This window comes from Haliotis asinina, chromosome 3 (genome assembly GCF_037392515.1).
Source record: "Haliotis asinina isolate JCU_RB_2024 chromosome 3, JCU_Hal_asi_v2, whole genome shotgun sequence".
NCBI classification, from domain to species: domain Eukaryota; kingdom Metazoa; phylum Mollusca; class Gastropoda; order Lepetellida; family Haliotidae; genus Haliotis; species Haliotis asinina.
The window spans coordinates 74188250-74203543 of record NC_090282.1 but is presented as its reverse complement, the minus strand read 5'-3'; the positions used below and the strand labels follow the sequence as shown (position 1 = coordinate 74203543).

At 40.8% G+C, this 15294-nt stretch overlaps 1 protein-coding gene across 1 annotated transcript; it reads left to right on the top strand.

Annotated features, from left to right (window-relative positions):
- Positions 1 to 211: 211 nt before the first annotated feature.
- LOC137277072 (tryptophanase-like) lies at positions 212 to 8081 on the top strand. Its single transcript, XM_067808733.1, has 2 exons — positions 212 to 328; positions 6251 to 8081. The coding sequence occupies exon 2, from the start codon at positions 6251 to 6253 to the stop codon at positions 7610 to 7612; it is 1362 nt and encodes a 453-aa protein (XP_067664834.1). The 5' UTR covers positions 212 to 328; the 3' UTR covers positions 7613 to 8081.
- The last annotated feature ends 7213 nt before the right edge of the window (positions 8082 to 15294 follow it).

Sequence of the window (15294 nt, the reverse complement as noted above, 5' to 3'; positions counted from 1 at the left end):
ACAGCGCGGAGCAACCACTGAAATTGGCATAATGTCTGTCATGCTTGAAACATACGTGAAAATCCATCGTGATCTCGTGCACTTTTGGTGCACCCAACCACGCGACCTAAATATGCATAACAAAGAATTTCTTTTGCATCAGCCTGTTAAAGTGTATGCTAAAGCATGATTGATAAGATACTTATACCACTGGTGTGCACAGCAGGCGGATAAGGTGACATCAGATGACATCTTGCTGTCTTGTGAAGACAGTCATATGGTCTCATCGGTTTGCGAATACTAACTAAGAAATATCGTGTTTTATTTAATTAATTATCCCACAGAAAAGGTAAGGAATATTTGCTTTCGTTTTGTGACACGTATTTAGTATCTGACAGTATTTTGCTATATTTGTGGTTATGACAATCTCTTTATGTATTGTATGTCTCGCATTTGTGCAGCCTTAGTGTAGGTTGAAATATATTAGTATTAACCGGTAACTTCTAAGTGTTTTCTTTTCTCCATTTGTAAATAGTTCCAAACATCCTCAGTGGACAGTGGTCAAAGTCGCAAACCCTGATGTGATCCTGTGTACCTGGTCACGCCTGGTGTCATGTGATCCTGTGTACCTGGTCACGCTTGGTGTCATAAACAGCATCTGCTGCCAGACGATATTCCATATTCGTTTCTTTCCTCTTGCATTACGTGGTAGATAATGCAGGCGTCTTTGAAAGATATTTGGGATCCCTACCCAAATTTGCTTTTGCAAATTCTTATGCAAACAAAGGCATGATTTGTGATGATAGGTCAGTGTTTAGGCCCCGTTCATCACACATCATTGTGGTTTCAGAGACAGCGAAAGAAGTCACGTCTTCTAATTCCACTTGTACGTGACTAATCTGATCTGAATCTGAAAGGTTCCAGCTTGGCTGTTTATTGGCTCTTTGACATTTGACAGATGCACACAGTATATACACAGTACCTCTAATGTTAACAGTCATTGGCAATTTTGAAGAGAAGAGTTTTTAAGTTTGTCCGAAATGCTGATGTTGTTTCTGTTAACTTAATGCGGTCTGGAAGAGCATTCCACAGAGATGCTGCTGTGTATCTGAAACTGTGTTCACCCCCAGTTGTTTTGCAGTGAGGCTTTTGGAGATGGTTCTTGTCCGACTTGGTGTGTGAGGCTGGACAAGGCTTTGAAATAAGGAGCAGAGCCTTGAGGCACTGGAAAGTGTGGGATAGAACTTTGCACTTGAGTCAGCTGAAAATGAGTAGCCAATGGAGGTGTTTGAGAACTGGGGAGATGTGTTGGTGCTTAGGTGTCCTGGTAATGATCCTGACAGGTGTATTTTGCAGGAGTATATGAAGAAGTGTTGAGGATATGTCATATGACAGGGAATTACAGTAATCTAGTCTTTAGATGAAAAGGGACAGAACTAGCGTTTTAGTGGACTCTTGAATCATTCCGCGCCTACAACTGGAAGCTTCTAGTTATGTGTTACCTACATAGGAGCAAGCTGAATGACAGCAAACCCGAATTCTTAACTCTTGGATCAAACAAGCGACTTCAGAGCTCCAACCATCACTCTGTGTCAAAATAAGCGACTGTGAAGTAGCCATTCGTTTTGGAGGGCCTGGCTCAGTTCTTGTCTGTGGAAGGATGGGGTCGCTGTTGAACGCGATGATCCATGATATCCCAGAAGTGTTCTGGGGCGACATGTCTGGGGAATGTGCAGACCAAGCCACTATGTTGACGTTTTTCATTGTATTCATGGCAGTATGTCTTATCAGAAAATGAACATCATCCGAGGCCCATATGTTCAACGTTTGAAATTTATGCGTCAATATGCCACCAAATTCGCATCTGTGTTGCAGGTCATAAAATTAAAGACCAGTTGTCAAGCACATACTTGCCATTTAGATTGTAATTACTTTCATAGAGTCTATGAAATAACCTTAATTCTTCCATATCTTGGTATCCCCCGCCACGAAGTGGGAGGAAGATATTGGGCCGAGATGATGGGGACAGACTTGCTCAAAAACCGTTATAGACACGACAGTCAAATTTACCATGTGTTTAAAGGACACGAATACCTTGATAGACTTCGAAAACAGACACGTATCATAATTTGTTACAGGGTTATGGCCCTTGCGTGTGCTGACGCAGTGCTCAGTATCCCCAGTGAGAACGGATTTTCTCACTAACCGTTATAGAATGGGAAACTAAATGTGATATGTGTTTTCGGGACATGAATGTTGTGGTGGAGTTCAAAAATAAGAACCTAACAGGAAAAGAACAATGTGTGCGTTTTCGTGTGTGTGTGTGTGCGTGTGCGTGTGCGTGTGCGTGTGCGTTTAAATTAGCTTATGTCTTTGTCGTAATGCTCCATTCAACAATAGACACTCTCATGAAAAAAAACCACAAGCGATTCTTAGAAGAATTTATTGCGTTAGTTTAAGGGTAATTATTTCATGTAATGCCAATGGTTAACGGGTAAAAGTTCACACACACGTGTACAGGCAAAGAAACTGCAATTACAATTGCAGCCTTTATTGTTGTGTTTTTGTATACTTTAGTCCACAATGTGGCGTCAATACTTTGTATGGACACTATTGGCAGCAATTACTGCCACGTGTGTCCAACATTCTCAAAATCACCTATGCGTTTCTCTGTTGAAGAGTGTATATGAAAGCGGTTGGTCAAAAACAGAGACTGAATCAGACAATTAACTGATGAAAATCATGAGCATTGATCTACGCAATTGGGACACGATGTAATTTGACAAGTACGTCAGTGAGCCTGACCACCCTATCCCATTAGTCACATAATAGTTCATACAAGCATAGGTTGCCGCAAATCAATTTGAAGCCAGATCTTGAGTTGTGGCGCATTTGTTACACATATAACACCGATTGTCACTCACACCTGCTACTGCCATATATGTAGCTTGACCAATAGTATGGACTTTGTATGTATCATGTTAACAGTTAATGGCTTTGTCGGCTTCAGCTTAGTCTTCTGAGTTTACCGTCGTTTGTCTTTGTGAAGAAACAGAAATCTTCTACCAGCAGAAATATATGTGCGACTAAGTTCCATGGCCCCGAAAAGATCACGTATATTTATTCACGGACATGCGGTCCGCCCGGCAGTAAAACTGACTGAGCGAGTGAGCTTTCAGCAGTTTGTTAGGGTTAATGAAAAAGGTATAAGAAATCCCCTATGAACCAGCAAAATATAACACCGACAATAATTTGTATTGAGTAGACAAATAGAAAGATGTAACAATTCCCAATAGAGGTTTCTGGTACGATCCAGCTAAGTAACGGATTACAAACAAAATATCAGCTCACCAAAGTCTTGCTTTACAGTGAGAAACAGTTCTTCTAAATGTTCTACAGCGAGCGGTCTGCAATGTAGGTCGAGTGTTGATGACGGGGCAGGCAGATGTAGGTAGGCGAAATGATGACACCTAATAAAACTCCGAGTGTCAGTGTTTGTGTGTGTATGTGTGTGTGTGTGTGTGTGTGTGTGCGTGTGTGTGTGTGTGTCCCACAACAACCAGCCTTGATGTACACAATCACAGATTCTTGAACATTCGAGCACAGTGCCGCCGCATCGCCATTAACTTAGAACTTTCTCGTTTGTGTTTACAACAGTCAAGACACATACTTCTACACGGAAGAGTGCAAGCCAGGCAACTCTAAAGCGCTACCTTAAATGCGTGCAGCTAAAATACTATTACCGTGATACGAAATGTGACCCATAATAGCTATCACTCAAAACGCTAAATATTGTGATCCAACAAGAACTATCACTTAATCAATAACAACACAAATGACAGCAAACACACTCTCGTAACACAATATGTCAGCAATATCACAGCACGGGAAATGTGGAGAATGAAACCCGGGTCTTCAGTGTGAGGCGAACGCTTTAGCCACTAGGCTACCCTACCGCCTCGGGACTGTACGAGCTAATACTGTAAGAATAGAATAATGACCCGGGTCTCCTTTCACAAAGCACTGATGTGATCGTAAGTCGCTAAGGTAACCTCACAGCAGTGTTAAAGAATGGGAGTTAAGGTTAATCTTAATTTTAAGTAAAGGAAACTTTGCAAAAGGAGCCCCTGGTCGCAGCAGAGAGATACTGATGGTAAGAATTGGACATCAAAGTAATTATGCTTGACAAATAAGCTTGCGTGATGTGTGAGTGAGTGAGCGAGTGAGTGAGTTTAGGTTTACGCCGAACTCACTCACTATTCCAGCCATATGGTGACAGTCTGTAAATAATCGAGTTTGGACCAGACAGTCCAGTGATCAATATCATGAGCATCGATCTGCGCAATTGGGATCCGATGGCATGTGTCAGCAAAGTCAGCGAGCCTGACCACCCAATCCCGTTAGTCCCCTTTTATGTCAAGCCTGGGTTGCTGAAAGCCTGTTCTAAGCTGGGACATTCACGGGTCAGTTTGCATGATGAATGAAATAATTAGTCTATAAAGAGGGAACGGGTTCTCGGAGAATCTCATTTCATCTCAGTTTCTGTTCAAGTGCATGCGCAGTGGCATCAGCTTCTTGCTTTCAAAACAAAGATATAGTCTCATGAGATTGTGAATACTAACTCAAGAAACTGATACAAACGTTTGATTACTTCTCAGAACATTTAAACAATACTTTATCATGTTTGTGACATGTATTTAGTATCTGACTTTGTTTTCCTATATTTGTGGTGATGACGGTGTATATATGTAGTGTCCCGCTGATAGTTGTGCATGCTGAGTGTAGATTAGAATATATGTAGATGAGTGTAGATTAGAATATATGTAGATTAGAATAGTAACTATTCACTTTCATGAGGTTTTTTTCTTGTATTTTAATCAGTTGCATGTGGATCCCTAAGCTCCAGTTTCAAACATCAGTGGTAAAAGTTGCAAACCCTCATGTGATCCTGTGTACATGGTCACGCCTGGTGTCATATGATCCTGTGTACAATGTCACGCCTGGTGTCACAAACCCCATCTACTGTCAGAGAATACTCCAGTATTACTGTAATGGTAAATGATGGAAACATCTGAAAACGGCTATTGGGGATAACCCCATCTAACGCGCTTTTGCAAAATCTCTCAATTACACCTTGAGAGAGTATACAAAATATAAACGTGTCCATTGACATACATTGATCGGACAGTTGGTTTTTCCATTCTTAAATCCCAAAACAATGTAGCATTTATCTGTACATATGTTACATATTGTACAGCGCGGAATATCGACCTCAAAGAAGTTCGGTGGCGCTAGGGTTGGAATTGGTCTTCAGCAGCCCATGCTTGTCGTAAGAGCTGACTAATGGTACTGGCTGGTCTGGCTCGCTGAATTTGTTGACACATGTCATCGTATCCCAGTTGCGTAGATCAATGCCCATGATGTTAATCACTGAATTGTCGCATATTTACAGTTCGCTGCCATATAGCTGGAATATTGCGGCGTTGAACAACGAACATAAACAGTATTAAAAGGCCCGGGTGTAAGCAAATATACATAAATACACACTATTTATGTTAGCTGAAGAAAGTTGTCTTCAGACAGTAGGCTTATCATCTCCCTGGTCAATAACCATAACCATAGTTTGACTGTGGGTAGACATACGTAGACGCTACGACTAAACTTGTATGAAAGACTCATCAGTGCCCAATTTCAGCTACGAAAGAAATGCTGTCACCCTTTACTTACTTCCATTCGTAGATCTAATGGCACTTCAGGTTAGTCAGGACTAAACACGCTCAGACTGTTCAACACGGGCATTTAGGAAGCAATGCTGATTTCAATTCATTCAAGTACTTGCAACGAACTACCATAATATATGTACATCACATAACTGCAGTAAACTTCCAACACAAGAGACACATTGCGGCGTTCGATACTTACAATCTTACATGCCGCAAAAGTTTACTCAGAATGTAATATATCCAAACTGTCATGTCTGGCACGCTATAACGAGGGCAGGCATTGACGCTGGGACGTAATGGACGTAACTCTGAACAGCAAGTTGTGACGCTTAACAACGACATCTTAAGCAAGTTCAAGTTTGTGTATCTCATTATGCATATTTCCCCGAGAGACACTGATTCCCGGAAACATTCGCGAACTTTGACTTTCAGATAATCGCCATTACTGTAGAACTGGGGGAGCAAGTAGCAGCCATACCAACACACTCGCATGATTACCTATAGATTTTCACATTATTGTGTTATTAAAGCATGTTTTTTAATTGCAGATGTCTTTCATGGAACCGTTCCGCATTAAGATGGTAGAGCCCCTCACATCACTCACTATGGAAGAGAGGATCAAAATATTGGAACACTCCGGTTGGAATCCCTTCCAAGTTGAAGGTCGTCATGTCACCTTTGATTTAGCCACTGATTCTGGTACCGGCGCCTTGAGTCAAGATCAGTGGGCAGCAATGATGCAGGCAGACGAGGGCTACTTTTACTCACGCAGCTTCAAGAAGCTAGAGAAGTGCGTGAAATCGTTAACAGGATTTCAGTTTATGCTTCCCGCTCACCAGGGAAGGGCTGTGGAGCATCTGTTATTTCCCATTTTGTCAAAGCCTGGAATGACAGTATTCAGTAACTATCTTTTCCCAACAACACGTGGAATTGCTGACCTTGTGGGTTTACACGCTGTTGATGTTCCATGTCAGGGAAGTCCAGATAACTCCTTCAACGGCAACATAGACTGTGAGAGGCTCAAGGTGGAACTGGAGAAAGTGGGTCCGGAAGGTGCAATGGTTGTTTTGGCCGTCGCCTCTACAACCCCAACGGGGCAACCAGTCTCAATGGCAAACATTCAAGACCTGTCCAAAATTTGTTCTAAATTTGATGTCCCATTGATCATGGATGGGTGTCGCTATGCAGAAAATGCTTACTTCATCAAAACACGTGACAAAGAATACAAGAACATGACCTGTAAACATATCGCTCTGAAGATGTTCTCCTATTTCGATCATGTCTATGTTTCAGCCAAGAAGGATGGAGTGTATAACACAGGAGGGTTTCTTGCCACAAACAGTGAGGATGTTTACAACAAAGTATCTGGCAGGATGTTTTACACCGAAGGATTCCAAACGTATGGTGGACTGACGGGGAGGGATATGGAGGCCATGACGATTGGTCTATTGGAGGGCATTGATGATAAGTTTCTACAGTACAGAGTTGAAAGCACCCGCATGTTTGGAGACATTCTTAAGGAGGCCGGCGTCCATGTTATCGACCCCATAGGATGTGGAATATACTTAAATGGGGCCAAATGTCTTCCACACATCCCAACTTGTGAGTATCCCGCCTTTGCTCTTCACTGTGCCTTGTATGTCAGTGGTGGCATCCGATGTGCCCAGCTGGGTGATATTTTGAAGCTTGACGAAAGCAATGAAAGGGAAAATCCGAAATCCCAACATATTCTCCGGATACAGATACCAAGACGTGTCTACACTCTAAGCCACATGCTGCATATGCGGGACATATTTAAGGGAATCATTGAAAAACGTGAGACAATCTCTGGCATGCGTGTGGTCGATTTTACTTCTTCTGATTATAGTGCAGTCCTGGAACCTCTCAACGGGAAATTATTTGACGAATGAATGCGCGTGAGACCTTCTAGGAAAATAGGTTAGGTCAAATATATATTTTAGCTAGAGGTCAAGAACCTTTGTTGGTGAAGTACATGCAACTGTAGAAGTTGGGTTTTCCTTTTTCAGGTTTTGGAGACATTTTAGGGTAGGTTCTCAGTGTCCCTCCCTCTATGTCTAACCAAACTATGGTTATCTACTCGTCAGAGGATGCTTAATTGATTAATTTCTAGATGTTTTCTTGTCCCATTATATATCTAGTGTCGCCAGCCATTGTATTGCTTGAATATTGTTAAAAGCGTGATTAAAAAAACAGAGTCACTGTATTTGTCCTCCTTATGGCATTTTTGTTACATCTACCATACATTTGCTACCATCCAGATTTAAGTTTCGGAGTAATTCCTAAGTCCTTCGTGCCAAGATAGAATAAGAATTAACTCCGAAAACGTGTTTAGCAAATAAAGAAGTTTATATCCAAACATTCTTTGACTCACCACTTTTAAATGCCCGCCAGGGCGAGAGGTAGCCGCTATAAGTCTCTGGTGCGCCAGTACCTCTGTTAATGCAACACAAATTCCTTGAAAGGCAACGAATTACGTTTCGCAGATTAAGATATAAAACGCAGCAGAATCGGGGTGATCCTGGCACAGCCCAGACAGCAAATGGGACTTGCCCAGTGAAAGCTACCAACAACTTTCCGGAGAAAATGTAGACTCCCTAACACTACAGCCCTCTGCATTAGCCACAGTGTCAAAAGGGCAGTGCTCCCAGTGGCGAACCTGGGCACTCTCCTGATGTGCACCAAGAGATCAGGAGGTACCAAACCAAGGGCACCGAGCACAATGGGGAACGTGACAACAGTGTACTTGGGATGCAAGCGAGGCATTCCAAAGGGGAGGTCCACACATTTATCATGTTTTTTCCCCGAATCTTGCCAATTACGTTGTTGTCAAAAGGGACAGAATGATATTCAATGTTATAAATATATTCATGGTTTTATCAAAAAGAGCAAGATCAGGATCGGTTTCAATTATAAATAGATGGAATAAATTTTAAGACATATGATTGAGTTTGTGGGTTCATAGAATCCGTCCCGTATAAGACTGTTTCTAATGAAAATCCACTGGTATAATAGCATGTGTTTACTCTTATAGCATCAAATCTGTGGTATGCACAGACATAATGACGTGAAGCATCAGTAGGGTGACCACACAAATATACTCATGGTCATATAGAGCTAGCAATCGTTTGCAAATGCAGATGCGTTACCTAACAAATAGTTACTGACTTGAAAGACGAAGGGAATGACAGGTTTGTTTAGATAGCGGGGTAATCTGTTATGATACATTTTGAAAAAATGTCACTAGCTTTGCTATTCTTCTTCTTTCGCAAAGAGAAACAGAGGATGTATCAGCGTAGATTTTATCGTGACTGGTGAGGTGAATATCTCCGAAACATTATCGTACGTAATGCGTCTAAGTGCATGTTCCCAAGACCCATGAAGATCCGGATTAGAATTGATCTAACCCCTGCTTGTCGGAAGAGGCGACTAACTGGGTGAGGTGCTCAGGCTGCTCATTTCTTTGACATATATCATCGTATCCCAGTTGTGGAGATCGATGTTTATGGATTATCTGGACCAGTGTGGCATAAAAATATACATGCTCACTCACTCATAGGCAATCAAGATGTTTAAATATGTTTTCAGTATCAATTCACACACAAACTATTTCGGCAATTACACTTTGTTGTTTGAGATAGAATACAAAACATAAACATTTGTTCATTGACATATATTGTTCGCACAGCTGGTCTTTTCATTCTTGATATCAAAATACACTATAGCATTTCTTCAGGTATTTATGCACATAATGCATATTTTAGAGCACCGAGTACTGGACAATGATGCCAGTCCTTTCTAATTCCTTTGGAGTAATTGATTGGGCAAAACAAAACAATCAGAATTTCGACCAGAAAGATCATGTCAGATAGCTGAGCCCACCACCCTCGTCCCTCACGTAATCGTTTATTCGAAAGGTCAGGGTTTGATAAATGTAGATGTTCGTCATTTCATAACTTTTATTGTCTACTTTTGTACATATTTATTTATCGGATAGTACTCTGGTGATGCATGTCAAGACTCTAATGAAAGCAAGGTATTCCACAGTGATGACAACGGTGTTGGAGAGAATATCTGATATTTGATCGATTTTGTTGATGGTGATGGGAGTAAACTAAGTGAAGTCCTTCACCACGTCTGCACAGAGTCGGTCATTTGTGGAGGAGTTTTCTGAGTAACCACTACATCATGTGTACATGCAGTATGAGGATCATAACAGCAGTCTAACCAACTTATTCATCTGGATTTTTGATAAATGTGATTGGTAGGTTCGAGTAGGCAGTGTTTCCCCATTCGCTGCTTTGACTGTGTGTAGACGGAAGAAGGGCCCTGAGGCGATGGTGAGCCTTACCAATCTGACTCTGCAAGGATCACCTGAACCCTCATTCTGATTATTTTAAAGTGTAAAACATGACAATAAATGAATATTTCCTATGCGCCATGGTCCATCTAGAACATGTTCACCGAGTTAGATATAAAAGTGTCACTGGAGTTTGTTACGGTGAATACTTTGCCATGACAAAAGAAATCCCTTCAGAACCACCAAAATATAACACTGAGAAGTCTGAATTTTTCAATTACTTTATAGAGATGTTTCATGTACATTGCAACTGAATCCAATCTAAAGTATTGGATCACAAATATAATGTCAACTCACCGAAGTATTGATGTGAGAGTTAGGAACAGTTATGCAGAAACTAACACAGCGAACGGTCAGGCAGCGGTTATGTAGGTCACGCGTTGACGGAGATGTTCGAATGATGTACTCCGGTTACATTCACAGTCAATTTTCCATCAGAAGTCTTTCGAAGAAAGCACGAGTTCTTTTCAGATGGTCTTCCCACATTCCAGTGGATTCATCTGATATTGGTGTTGTTTTATAGGCCAGCACCACCTACATCTAAATCGTGGCTAACAACATCACTTCGACCAGGCACATCAGGAAATAAGTGGGAGAACTCATGAATCAAATCTGACATCTGAACTCTCTAGTTTCTCATGAAGGTGAGCCAACACATCAGAATTTCTCAATTTTGGTGAAACATTATTACTAAGGTCATCAAATTTCACATTGCTAACACCATCATCAATGTTGTCAATATGTTCAACATTGTCTTCAGTACAATGAGTAACCTGGGAAAGTGTGGCAGTACAATTGATCTGTTTGGTTTCTAACCTTTCATGATATTTCCAGGAATGTATATTTGACCAGGAATGGGAAGTAAAACTAACACTTTCTCACCACAAGTGAAATTTCTCTCTTTTGCCTTCCTGTCACAGGTATTTTCATTTTGGCTTGTGAAACATTCAAGTTTTGTCTGGCCAACTCACTTGCCTTTGAAAGTCTGTCCCGAAATGTAGACATATAGTCTAACAGATTGATTTCAGGACTGTCATTGAGCAATTTGAATGTTTCAGTGGCCCACGGACACTGTGACCAAATACAAGTTTAAAGGGGCTAAACCCTAAACTTTCCTGAACTTACTCTCTGACAACAAACAACAACAAATGCACACCCTAATCCCAGTCTTCCTCTGTCTCAACACAATATGTCTTGATCATATTCTTCAAAGTTTGATGAAACCCCTCTAAAGCTCCCCGTGAGTCTGGATGATAAGCACTGGACTTAACTTGCTTAATACCTAACTGTACATAGCTTGCTGAAACACCGAACACATACCATTTGAGCTCTGATCAGACTGAACAACATCTGGCAAACCAACTTAGGTGAAAAACTTGATCAAAGCCTCGACAATCACAGGAGCAACACCCCTACGGAGTGGAATTGCTTCGGGAAATCTGGTAGAAGCACACACGATAGTGAGCAAATACTGATTACCAGACCTAGTCTTAGGTAGAGGACCAACACAATCAATAATAACTCTACTGAAAGGTTCCTCAAAGGCTGGTATAGGTTTTAAGGGAGCAGAAGGAATATCTGATCTGGTTTTCCAACAATTTGACAAGCAGGTCTTACAAAATTCAATCACATCTTGTCTGAAACTGGGCCAAAAGAAATATGCCAAGATTTTCTCACAAGTTTCGTTTACACCCAGATGACCTGCCATGGGACTTTCATGAGCCAATGAAAGTACATGTTTTCAAAATACTTTCAGTACCACTATTTGATGGTACAATTTCCATTCATCATCCACAGGAACATTCGGCGACCTATATTCCTCATCAGAACAGCATCCTTGTGGAAATAACAAATTGGAACCTTGCTAACCTCCTCAAAAGAAACAGTCTTACTAGCCAACTTCTGCACTTCAACATCCTCACCCTGCGCACTAATACGATGCTCTCTGGAAAGAACCTGATCATCATCAGACTTATGAAAAAGCTTTTCTGTACTAACTGAACTCTCCGGCAAAACAGTGACAATTGGATCAGCACCAACTTTGGCCCCCATAAGATCATTACCGATCAACAATTCGACACCTGGAACTGGGAGGGAGTCAAGAACACCAACTTTCACCTCACCTGAAATCAGATCTGAAGTCAACTTCACAAAATGGAGAGGAGCGGAATTGCCACCTAAACCCTGAAGCAAAACATCGCACTCTCACAAACAAAATTCTCCTCAGAACCACCTGGAAAGGAAGGTGTAGGTGCGATGGACACGAAAGCATTTGGGGAACCTGCAGCCTGATTTTTAAACTGGAGTTTGTAACATGCAGAAATCAAATGATCTGGCTTCTTACAATATTCACAAACAGGATCAGAACCACTAGTAGTCTTAGGCTTAGACTGAAAGGTATATGACTGCTTGCCACTAGAATTTGAACCTGTTCTAACACGACTGTAACCTGCATGTCCTGAAGTCTTACCCGGGGAAAAGCCCAGACAACTTTTTATTACCCGGAGACCTAAAAGAACTCTTGTGAGTCAAACAATAATCATCGGCCAACATTGCTGCCTTATGTAAGTCATCAACCCCTTGTTCATCCAATTAAGTCTTAAGGTCAGAATGAACACTTGAAAACTAACTGTCTCAAACCATCAAAATTTGTGACTTCCTTAGACCCACACCACCAATCAAACAAAGTTTCCTTTTGTCTAGCAAACTCTACAAAAGTCTTATTGTCCTTTGTGTGAGCATTTCTGAACGTCTGAGGATAAGCCTCAGGCACTATTTCATAAGCTTTCAAAAGTGTACTCTTGACAAGATCATAGTCTGAACTTTGCTGTACCAACAAGGCTGAATAATCATCCTGACCTTTACTCTTCAAAACAGTTTGCAGTAGCATAGTCAATGACTCGCTATGCCACTTGAGATTTTCATCAACCTTTTCAAAATGTAGAAAATATTTGTCTACTTCTTTCTCATTAAAAGGGGATACCCATCTAGCATGCCTTGCAATGCCAAAAGAGGAAGAATCTGAGGGCTTTTTCAGTGCAATTTCTCTGTCAACTTCCAATTTTGTTCAGTTCCATTTCTTTCTCCATCTCAAACTTTCTCATTTCAATTTCTTTTTCTTTTCCTATTTCCATCCCATTCAGTTCCAGTTTTCTCATTTCCAACTGGTCTGAACATTCCTCGAAAACTCCCTCATCAATATAGTGATTCAAAGCAATTTTCAGAATCTGAAATTTCCTGATTGCAGGTTTGGCATCAAGTTTGAGATGTGAAGAAATTTGCAACAAATCTGATTTGCATAGTTGACTGACTGTCTCATAGTCAGGGGACAATACAAACACCATTTTGCTGGTTCCACAATTAACCTGTTGCAAAATTGTAGAAATTTGGAATAAATTTCACAAATGGTCTCAAATGTCAAATGAATTCTATCCCGGATGAGCCCCCAATTTTGTTAGGGTGAATAATTTGCCATGACAAAAGGTATAAGAAATCCCCTCAGAACCAGCAAAATATACCACTGAAAAGTCTGAATTTTTCAGTTAATTTATATTGAGCAAACAAAGGCAAGAATACAGAAATTCACAAGTGATGTTTCATGTACGATGCGACTGAGTCAAATCTAAAGTAATGGGTCACAAATATAATGTCAACTCACCGAAGTCTTGATGTGCGAGTGAGAAACTTATGTGGGGTGCAGTAGGGATGCCTTGATGGCTTCGAATTCAAGGATGATGTTGACATTTAAAACCCAAATCCGACATGTACGTGGTTGTATGGAATACACCAACCATCAAGACACAGGAGACGGCCATACACATCTATAGCATGAGTGTTATCCAGCACAACAACGTGGCATCTATTACGAAAAGCAAGGGGTCAAGATGGACCTATTACCTTCTACAGATACGTTTGCTCTCATGTCTCCCACCCAAGAAGTCATTCAACAGGTTCTAGCCAGGGCGAAGAGAGAAAGTGCCGTCCATACAGAAAACAGCACCGAAGCGAATGAAAACATATTTTAAATAGACACAAAAACCTAAAATGCGTCATTCGTCGTAGGACTGGCGACGTGTGAACATGCATCCCTGTCTCGTATGTTCAAAACAATGTTTGGGCGCATGACTTGTCCCGTCATATTCGAACAGAACATTCAGGAGAAGACCTCAAGCAGAAGCAGCTGCGACTGCTGCTGCTGACACATTTCAGACTTTTGTTTCTGTTTCAAAATCTGTTTCCATTCGTCTTGTTGTCAATGTATGTATGTATGTATGTATGTATGTATGTATGTATGTATGTATGTATGTATGTATGTATGTGTGTGTGTGTGTGTGTGTGTGTGTGTGTGTGTGTGTGTGTGTGTATGTATGTATGTATGTATGTATGTATGTATTATTTTCAGATTCAGGATTAAAATCTTAAAAACTTACCGAAGCGTATTTGGGCCACGGTTTTTTTGGAGATAGTATGTCCTACGTAGAACTTAGTATCTCCTACGTAGGACATACTATCTGACACGTAGTACTTAATATACTCTTTAAAAAAAATTAGGGATCTTCATTTTTTTTATTTAAGAAATTCATCGACGTCAATCAATGTTGATATGATATTATTGAATGTTTTGAGAATGTTCTGTTTTGCATCACCATTTGCACTTCAAAACAACCATAGTTATTTGGAATGTATTTTGAAAGATGATTGGTGGATGGCATGTAATTTGCATGCATACGATTTTCATTACAACAACAAAAACACTAGAAACAAACACTAGCAAATGTGTGATGCAAGATAGGTGTCAAATTTAATGTTCTAATTGATTTGTCGACCTTCTTGATAAAACGTCAAAATCAAGAATGGGACCCGCACGCACGTGTATGGGGCTACTGCGGTGTGCACGTGCATATCATGCGTTGTGTTTAGGGGTGGTAATAGAGGGAAATGGTGGTGCGTTCATAAGATATTCAAACGTTTACAGTTCCCATCCAAACTAAAAGTTCAGGTTCCCCTACTTATTTTGAAGAGTATATATCCTTTTAAAGGTTCGGATTATGTGAAGTGTGGTTATTGAGAAATGTTTGGTTATGTAGGACGTTAGATAGTAGAAATGCACGTGAATGGACATTTATGACACTAACGCAGTGTTACTACACAGTGTTATTGTGGTGTGTGTGTGTGTGTGCGCGCGCGCGTGTGTGTGTGTCTGTGTGTGTCTGT